This window comes from Vitis vinifera, chromosome 18, assembly GCF_030704535.1.
Source record: "Vitis vinifera cultivar Pinot Noir 40024 chromosome 18, ASM3070453v1".
NCBI lineage: Eukaryota > Viridiplantae > Streptophyta > Magnoliopsida > Vitales > Vitaceae > Vitis > Vitis vinifera.
Window position 1 is genome coordinate 4,561,854 of NC_081822.1, and position 10,900 is coordinate 4,572,753.

The window sequence follows — 10,900 nt, forward strand, 5'->3', positions numbered from 1 at the left end:
ATATTATTGGTTTTCTCAGTCATGAGACTACAAGTGTGTCTACAATGATAATGCGTAGTAATCATTTACTAATAAGTGATTAACATGTATCTAGATCATTTTAAAACTAATTAAGTTAATATAATTACTAAAACAATGGAGCTATCACCTAATTATCAAAATGTTGAATTTTAATATAAATACTCATTTTATATTAAAATATTATCATATTACCATATTTATTGTTATGTCGAATTTAAATATTTAATATGTTTTACAGATTTTATATCATTTTTATTTTTATACCATTCTATTTTTTATCTCAATATTTATCTCTTATTTATTTTATATAAACCCAAAATTGTTGAGAATGGATGAAGAAGTAAAAGGAGAAGAGATTCTAAGGTCATAACCGGTTCTTCCTTTCACCGGTCAAGTTGATTTTTTATTTTTTTTTTGAATTTAAAATGGATGGCCAAGATGTAATCTTGGACATCCAATGGCAAAAAAAAAAGGGTACGGTACCGACGTAGGTTTCGAATTTTCCATATGGAAGAATGCAGTTGGAGTAGGACCAAGCGGGACTGGCGGACCGATGGCAACATGAATGGGCCTGGAAAAGGGCATACTGGTGAGCTGGTGCTGATCAGCGTCCTCGTGACTGTTCACTATCCTACTGAATGGTCTCATCGCACACGTGAACTTCTTCGGTCGTTATTATATATATATATATTTATATATTTTTTGAAATAATGCTTGACGTTGATCCATTTTATTTTATTTATTTTTAAAAGTTTTATTTTAAATTTTCACGTCTGATTTAATAAATTTGATTAATGATGGTTCATAAAAATTAAACATGCGTGAGAAAGTTGGGAAGAATTGTTTCGCCTAAAAATTTAAAATTTAAACAATTAAAAACGATGAAGAAAATTAAGAAACTGGAATAAAAAGTGAGGAGAAAATAAACTACGTAACTTGAAGGTAAAAAGTGATAACATGCCAGCCTACAGAAGCAGTTGTTTGATCATTCTGTCCAAGTTGAAGAACGAGGAACCACTTGGAGCAGTGGTGGCCTCATGCGCAATCTTCTTCCACTCCATGGTCTTCTTCTTCATCTCCTCGCCTTTCTCTCCCTCCATCAATTCTCTCACAAGCCTCTCAACATCATCTCTCTTAACGTCACCGTCTATCTCCATACCTATGCCCCATTCTGTGCAACAGTAGCGGCAGTTGGTTTGCTGCTCTGCGAAAAAGGGCCAACAAATCATTGCCACTCCGCAACACACACTTTCGAGGATGGAATTCCATCCGTTGTGGGTTAAAAACCCGCCTACCGCTGGGTGGCCCAGAACTTGCTCTTGAGAGCACCAACTTGCGAGTAGACCCCTATCTTTGGTCTCTGTCAGGAATTCGGGCGGAAGAATGGCCGAAGCACCAGACACCAGATCTGGCCTAATTATCCATAAGAATTTTTGTTTGCTATTTGAAAGTCCCCAAGCAAACTCGATCAGATGCTCCGGCTTCATGACTGTGATGCTACCAAAATTCACGTAGACCACCGTGTTGGGTCCTTTGGAGTCGAGCCATTGGAGACACTCCTCATCTTCCTTCCACAGATTTGATCCAATCGACTTCAAATCTTTATCCTGGATCTGATTCATGAGTAGCGATATAGGGCCGATGGTGTAAATAGGAGGATACATGGTCGAAATTGCATCCAACACCTCGTGCTCTAAAGCGTCAAACGTATTGAAAATGATGGCAGAAGCCTTGCGAGCTCTTTCAATCTCACCCATGGCAAAGCCCAACATAACATCATCTGGATCGGTAGTCCGAACGAAGCTTGGCATGTCCTTCAAACGGATACCTTTCATGCCCGGTATCCAATCAATAACCGTATCCAAGTACCCATTTGTTAGGTAACTTGCATCTATTTGTCAAAAAAAAAAGAAAAAACATGATATTTAAAGTAAGCACCACCAAATTTGGATTTTGAAAATATTGTATGCGCAAAGTGGGGTTCTGACATCTGATCTATACCTTTGAGTGGTATAAAACCCTTGTTGACGAGAGTGCGATAGTGCGCATAGCCCATGAAGCCACAAGCGCTAGCCGTCCAAAAGAGAAGGCCGGGAATGCCCAGTTCTTGAGCTGCGTCCAGAGTGGAGGTCAATGAACTGTCAGAAACTATGCAAGTGACGGGAGGACCGTTGTGGTTGAGTTTGGAGAGAAGGCATCGAAACGGAGGCAATAAGTTATTTTTGGTGGAGACGCAGAGGGAAGGGATGTCTTGGGTTGCGTTGACATCGGACGGTTGGAGACCATCGGGAATGGTTTCGAACTGAAAGGAGGGGAGACCGTCGAGGGAGTTGGGACCCCGGGCCTTGAGCAAGCGTCTGTGGTTGAACTCTGTGTTGACGAAGGTAATATGAAAGCCTCTGAAATGGAGGAGCTTTGCTAGGTTTAGCATTGGCTTGATGTGGCCCTGAGCAGGGAATGGAATACAAACTGCATGAGGCTTCTTCTCCACGGAACCCATTTTCACACTCGCTCTCTCGCTCTCTCAAGCTTCAATTGGCATGCTTGGGTTCTCACCCTTTCTATCAATATATTTAATATTTCAAAAAACTTTTGTTGGTGGCTATCGGAATAATTGAGAAATTTTTTTGAAGAATATTATGATGGGCTCAAGTGACAAAACAAGATAAAAGTTTTATAGAAAGGATAAAAAGAAACGTGGATTGACAAAAAAAAAAAAAAAAGAGAGAGAGAATTTATAAGATATAATCTATCCGCGTCTAGCTTATAATTCTAAATATTGGACCTAAAATAAATTTTTTATTTCGTTTTATGTACGTCACTCGACTGATTCAATGTCAGCTAAATAATGCAGGCTGTCAAAGCTGAAGTTATGGAATGTGGGCCCTGTGCAGCCACAACCTCAATTACTTCTCATCGTACAAGTAGAAACCCATTTCAGAAACAAGCAAGACTGCTGAAAAAACGAGCTTTGACCCAAAATAATGCTTTTTAAAAAAAAATTTCAAAAAATAAAGTGGTTTTGAAAATAATGTCCGATCTAATGCGTTTGTACCACATAAGCCGCCACGTCATAAAACCGTAGTTGGTGACTACGGTTTTATTTTTCTAAAGTGTTTAGAAACCGTAGTTACCAACCACGATTTTAACTTTTAAGTTTAAAGCCGTAGTTGGTGACTACGGTTTTAACTTTTTTTTTAAAATGGTCAAAGCCGCAGTTGATGACTACGGCTTTGACTTTTTTTTAAAATGGTCAAAGCCGTAGTCACCAACTGCGGTTTTAACTTTATATATATTTATATATAACTTTAATTTTTTTAATAAAAATATTATATTATTTTGATTTTAAATATACTTATTTCATTATTTTAAAAATTATAATATACGAAATTAAATAATTGATATTTTTAATTTGATATAAAAATATATTTTTGAATTTTATTAAAATAATATGCACTATATTTAATATAAATATAATTAATTAATTAAAATAAAATATAATAAATTATATTTATTTAAAATAAATAAATTATAAATGCCTATTTAGAAAAATAAAAAAGTAATATAAATTATTATATTAATTAATAATTTTTTATATATTATATATAAGTGGTATATAATACCTCTCTCACACACACATATAAAAGTCTAATTTAAGTTTAAAATTTATCACATTTTTATTTAAATATATAAATAAATTTTATTAAAACATTTGACACTATATTTAATATAAATATAATTATTTAATTAAAATTAAATATAAATAAAATATAATAAATTATGTTTATTTAAAATAAATAAATTATAAATGCCTATTTGGAGAAAAAAATAATATAAATTATTATATTAATTAATAATTTTTTTATATATTTATATTATTAATTAATATAAAATGTCTGTGCATCTAACTGGTCTCGATAAAATATATAAAAAAATTATTAATTAATATAATAATTTATATTATTTTTTCTCCAAATAGGCATTTATAATTTATTTATTTTAAATAAACATAATTTATTATATTTTATTTATATTTAATTTTAATTAAATAATTATATTTATATTAAATATAGTGTCAAATGTTTTAATAAAATTTATTTATATATTTAAATAAAAATGTGATAAATTTTAAACTTAAATTAGACTTTTATATGTGTGTGTGAGAGAGGTATTATATACCACTTATAGATAATATATAAAAAATTATTAATTAATATAATAATTTATATTACTTTTTTATTTTTCTAAATAGGCATTTATAATTTATTTATTTTAAATAAATATAATTTATTATATTTTATTTTAATTAATTAATTATATTTATATTAAATATAGTGCCTATTATTTTAATAAAATTCAAAAATATATTTTTATATCAAATTAAAAATATCAATTATTTAATTTCGTATATTATAATTTTTAAAATAATGAAATAAGTATATTTAAAATCAAAATAATATAATATTTTTATTAAAAAAATTAAAGTTATATATAAATATATATAAAGTTAAAACCGCAGTTGGTGACTACGGCTTTGACCATTTTAAAAAAAAGTCAAAGCCGTAGTCACCAACTACGGCTTTAAACTTAAAAGTTAAAACCGTGGTTGGTAACTACGGTTTCTAAACACTTTAGAAAAATAAAACCGTAGTCACCAACTACGGTTTTATGACGTGGCGGCTTATGTGGCACAAACGCATTAGATCGGGCATTATTTTCAAAACCACTTTATTTTTTGGAATTTTTTTTTAAAAAGCATTATTTTGGGTCAAAGCTCTGAAAAAACAATGTTATGAAATTGGATGGAGCCACTGAATTAACAAAGGTAAAAAATCGTTTAGCGCATTAGGATTGGGTGAGATCAACCTAGCTGCCCTCTTTCTCCTCTGCTTAGTGTATTATCTAGACCCGATGCAGGTGGGTGTTATTATTAAAAACTTGAAGATTTTACTAGGTTTTCAATGACAAGTGACAACTAAATAAGCTATTAGTTAACTCTTTTAAAATTTATTTATACTTACAAAAAAAAAATGGAACCAATAAAAATAAAATAAAATATTCATCCTTCGTAACATCTTACCAAATAGATTACCATTGCCATAATAAGGTTTTTAGCACCCTCTCTCCCATCACTTTTTTTATATATTCCACACAATTATTGGTATTAAAGAACTTTCAAATACTTGAAAAGTCTAATAAGGTATAGATGACATGGTTATAGAATGATTTAGAATTTTTAAATTAAATAAATTTATTGTGATAAATAAAAAATCTAATGGTAACCAAATTCAACATTTCAAGAACTTTTAAAAGGAATGAAAAAAAAAAAGAAAAAAAAGTACATCATTTAGTGAGGACTTCAAAGTATCTTAGCTTATAGAGAAACTTACTTCTTGGTCCTATTTTGCTCATTCTCTTAGAGATAAGCAAAGAGATTTAAATTTGATCAAAGAAATTAATTTTTTGAGAATTGAAGAAAATCATAGGTCAAATATTAAGTAACCAAATGAAATGATGTCCAAGGTGATGGACCTAATAGAGACTTCTAATTAACATATCAAATTCTAAAAATAAATTATTGAATAAAATTTTTATATTATTTTTAAAAAATAAAATTTTGTTAATTAAACAACTTATTAATAAACATAATGTGTATATTGAGTTCAGATTCTACAAACTTAAACTTTTAAGATAGTTGGTAATTAATTCAATATAGTATCAGAACTTAGTTTGTTGGAAGATTATGCACAAGCCGGGGAGTGTTAATAAGTAAGTCATAATTCTATTAACACAAGATAATTAATTAATTAATTAAAAGATGATATATTTAGCATTATCATTAATGAACATGGATGAAAATAGATTAAATTTGTTGAAAGCACATGGTTGGGCTTGGAACTAGTGGAACTGACACGATGGCAACATGTACCTAGAATTGGCACCTCTTTTAATCATATCTGTAGATATTTTATTTCATAGTCTCTTTTTATAAAATAATAATAATAATAAATAAATAATCACGTTGCTGAAAGCTTGACACCAACATCATCAATTGGTTGGGCCTGGAAAGAGGAACGCCAGTGGACCGATGTTGATTAGTGGCCCATCACCATTCATTGCCCAACTAATACTGCCGTTACTACCGAGTACCGACAATGACCAAAGATGAATAAACGTACACGTACATTTTGAAGTAAACGTTGACCTATTTTATTTTATTTATTAAAAAAATTATTTTAAATTTTCATATTTTTGGTTATAATAATTTTACTAATAGTGGTATCATGCAAAAATATGCCTGAAAAAGTTGAAAAGGATTCGTTTGACCTTAAAAAATTAAAAACAAAGAATAAAATTAAGAAAGTTAAATAAAAATATAGAAGTGAAAAAAAAAAAAAAGGAATTTTAGTTTATATATTTGTATTTATTTTACTCTAATAAAAGGCTTGATTATTCTTTGAAAAAATTGAAATCAATATGACAATGGATTGGCATCAATATTTTAATTCGAAGAAGATAATACAAAGATTTTCAAATCCACCAAGTGAAAAAGCAAAATCGTGAGATCAAAACCATATCAACTCTCATTAAAAGAAACGAGAGAGGGAGCTACCTTTGTATTTTAAATTTAAATTTAATAATAATTATTGATTTATTCTTATTATAATCAAGATATTTTCGGATATTTTATATAAATATTATGTATTTTTAATCTTTAATCTCTATCATAGTGTGGACCCCGCATTTCGGCTCATGCGCTTTCAATCGCGAGCTCGATTTTTATTTGAAAAAAATGATTTAATTGGTTGAAAAAATTAACTTGGAGTCGCCACTTATTTTTGTTTTATTTTTTAAGGGTAAACAAAATAAGAAAGAAAACTCTAAGTGTAACTCCTTATTTAGAAAATGTGATCTGCGAAAAAACTGGATCGGGTTCGGGGGTCAGGTTACTTATCGGGAAGGTACGGTAAAAACCGTAGCACCTCTCTAAGTCCTTAAAAACGGGTCTCTACTAATAAAATGGAGCAATCATGACAATTGATTAATCAAACATGGATACTAATGAATATCACTCAAAACAAAATAATTGAATGATTAAGAGAGGTAAATAATGTACTTGAGTGATGAACCGGTTTACTTCATGGGAAACAAATGTTAGCAAATAAACACAGAATAGTCGCATGCATGTATTAGAGTAGAATAAATCAATCATGTATAACAATCAAGTCAACCAATCAATCAGTCAATCATAAAAATCACGTATGTGGGGCCCCCACCAAAGCCCGCTCTAACTTGCACTAATTAGCCTCACAAATTCCATTATTCTGAAATTATGAAAATTGCATTCATGTTTATGTAAAGTCAAGAAGAACAAAAGATTATTTGAAACCCGAATGGAATTGAAAAACAGTTAGAGAGAAAAATGGATTTTTGAAATTTATTTTAAAATTGGAGTCTTGGGAATTAAATTTAATAATTGAAAATTTGGAAATTAAATTTGAAAGAAATTGAAATTTTAAAAGTTATTTGAGAGTTTGGAATTTTTAAAAATTAAATTTAAGAAATGGAGTTTTAAAAATTAATTTTTGAAAGAAATTGGAGTCTTGGAAATTGAATTTAAGAATGAGAATTTTGGAAGTTATTTAAATGTTGAATTTTTAAAAATAAACAAATAAATAGGTGAGTAAAATGATAATGATTAAATAAATTGATATGAAAATTGAAATTTCGGAAATTGGAATTTAGATTTAAAAATCGGAATTTTGAAAATTTATTTTAAAAAAGTGAATTTCAAAAAATAAGTAAGTAGATAAATAAACGAAGTAATAATGATGAAAATAATAATGATTAAATAAATAAACGTGAAGATTGGAAATTTTGAAATGAGAAATTAAATTTGGAAACCGAGATTTTCAAGAATTTGTTAATAGATAAAATTTTAAAAATAATCAATTAAATAAATAAAAAAAGTAATAATAATAACGAAAAATTATAATTAAATAAATTAACATGAATAGTTGAATTTTTCTTTTTCTTTTTTAAGTTGGAAATTAAATTCGAAAAAAACTAAATTTTGAAGGAAATTATTTTTGGCATGGAATTTTTATATATATGCATAATATATATATATATATATACTTGGGAGGATGACACGTAGGGTGCCAATCATAGGACTTTTCTCAATAGTCCAGTAATTTAAAAAAGTTATGCTTAAATTATTGTAGTAGAAGAAGTTATTATAAATATATGGTAGTTTTTGCCACATAGAAGAGAGGAGAGAGGGTGAGAGAGGAGAGAGGAGATAGTAGAGAGGGTGAACGGATAAATTTTTTTAAAAAAGGGAACTCGTCTTTTGAAGAGACGAGTTCCATGAAATATATATATATATATATATATATATATATATATATTTTAAAAAAAATTCTTATTTACTCAAGGGAACTCGTCTCTTCAAGAGACGAGTTCCATGAAAAAAGACAAGGGAAAGACGAGTTCCCAGGGAAAAAAAAAAAATATTTTTTTAAATATATTTTTTATTTAAAAAAATCCTAAATTAAATTAAAAAAAAATTTCCTAAAGGGAACTCGTCTGTTTGGGAAATTTTTTTTTTTAAATATATTTTTTATTTAAAAAAAATCCCAAATTAAAAAAAAAAAAATTCCAAATTCCTAAAGAGAACTCGTCTCTTCAAGAGACGAGTTCCCATGTAAAAAAAAAAATATTTTTTAAAAATATATATATTTAAAAAAAAAAATTCTTAAAGGGAACTCGTCACTTGAAGAGTCAAGAGACTAGTTCCATGGGAAAAAAAATATTTTTTGTTTAAAAAAAATCCCAAAAAAAAAAAAATCCTAAAGGGAACTCGTCTCTTCAAGAGACGAGTTCCCATAGGAAATTTTTTTTTTTTAAAATATATTTTTTATTTAAAAAAAATTTCAAATTAAAAAAAAAAAATCGAAGAGATGAGTTCCCATGGGAAAAAAAATATTTTTTAAAAAATATATTTTTTATTTAAAAAAATCCCAAATTAAAAAAAAAAAAAAAAAAACAATTCCTCAAAATTCCTAAAGGGAACTTGTCTCTTGAAGAGACGAGTTCCCATGTAAAAAAAAATATTTTTTTTCCCATGGGAACTCATCTCTTCAAGAGACAAGTTCCCTTTAGGAATTTTTTTTTTTTTTAAAATATATATATTTTTAAAATAAATATTTTTTTTACATGGGAACTCGTCTCTTCTTGAGGAATTGTTTTTTTTTTTTTTAATAAATATATTTTAAAAATATATATATATATTTTTACATGGGAACTCGTCTCGAGACGAGTTCCCTTTGGAATTGTTGTTTTTTTTTTTTTTTTTTTACATGGGAACTCGTCTCTTGAAGAGACGAGTTCCTTTGAGGAATTGTTTTTTTTTTTTTTTTTTTATAATATATATATATATTTTTTTTAAAAATATTTTCCCTTTAGGAATTTTTTTTTCTTTTTTTTAATTTGGAATTTTTTTTAAATAAAAAATATATTTAAAAAAAAAATATTTTTTTTCCCATGGGAACTCATCTCTTGAGTTCCCTTTAGGAATTTTTTTTTTTTAAATATATATATTTTTAAAAAATATATATATTTTTTTACATGGGAACTCGTCTCTTGAAGAGACGAGTTCCCTTTAGGAATTTTGAGGAATTGTTTTTTTTTTAATATATATATTTAATTAGGAAATTTTTTTTTAAAATATATATACTTTTAAAAAAATATATATTTTTTTATATGAGAACTCGTCTTTTTTTTTTTTTTTTTTTTTTTAATATATATAATTTTTTTTTTAAAAAAAAAATTTTTACATGGGAACTCGTCTCTTGAAGAGACGAGTTCCCTTTGGAATTGTTTTTTTTTTTTTTTTTTTTTTTTTAAATAAAAAAATATATTTAAAAAATATATATATATTTAAAAAAATATATATTCTTTTTCCCAAAGGGAACTCGTCTCTTCAAGAGACGAGTTCCCTTTAGGAATTTTTTTTTCTTTTTTATAATTTGGGATTTTTTTTAAATAAAAAATATATTTAAAAAAAAATATTTTTTTTTCCCATGGGAACTCGTCTGAAGTAGGATTTTTTTTTTTTAAATATATATATTTTTTAAAAATATATATTTTTTTTTTACATGGGAACTCGTCTCTTGAAGAGACGAGTTCCCTTTAGGATTTTTTTTTTTTTTTTTTTAATTTGCGATTTTTTTTAAATAAAAAATATATTTTAAAAAAAATATTTTTTTTCCCCATGGGAACTCATCTCTTGAAGAGACGAGTTCCCTTTAGGAAAATTTTTTTTTTATGGGATTTTTTTTAAATAAAAAATATATTTAAAAAAAAAAATTCCCATGGGAACTCGTCTCTTCAAGAGACGAGTTCCCTTTAGTTCCAAATTGTTTTTTTTTTTTTTTTTTTTCTAATTTGTGAATTTTTTAAAAATATATATATTTTTTTTAATGGGAACTTGTCTCTTGAAGAGACGAGTTTCCTTGAAGAATTGTCTTTTTTTTTTTTTTTAATTTGAGAATTTTTAAAAAAATATATATATATTTTTTTTCATGGAACTCGTCTCTTCAAGAGACGAGTTCCCTTAAGTAAATGGAGAATTTTCTTAAAAAAAAATATATATTTTTTTTCATGGAACTCGTCTCTTGAAGAGACGAGTTCCCTTTTTTAAAAAAATTTATCCGTTCACCCTCTCTCCTCTCTCCTATGTGGCAAAAACTACCATATATTTGTAATAAATTCTTCTACTACAATAGTTTAAGCATAACTTTTTTAAATTACTGTACTATTGAGAAAACTCCGCCAATCATAGCCCAAACATGCCAACCTATGCTTTATGTATGCC

The 10,900-nt window shown here is 27.5% G+C and overlaps 1 protein-coding gene across 1 annotated transcript; it reads right to left on the bottom strand.

Annotated features, from left to right (window-relative positions):
• Positions 1-933: 933 nt before the first annotated feature.
• On the bottom strand, positions 934-2,724 carry LOC100245403 (7-deoxyloganetin glucosyltransferase). The gene is made up of 2 exons (XM_002285743.5): positions 2,023-2,724; positions 934-1,912 (listed from the first exon to the last, which is right to left on the bottom strand). Exons 1-2 carry the CDS (start codon positions 2,519-2,521, stop codon positions 987-989), a joined length of 1,425 nt encoding a protein of 474 aa, XP_002285779.1. The 5' UTR covers positions 2,522-2,724; the 3' UTR covers positions 934-986.
• Positions 2,725-10,900: the final 8,176 nt, after the last annotated feature.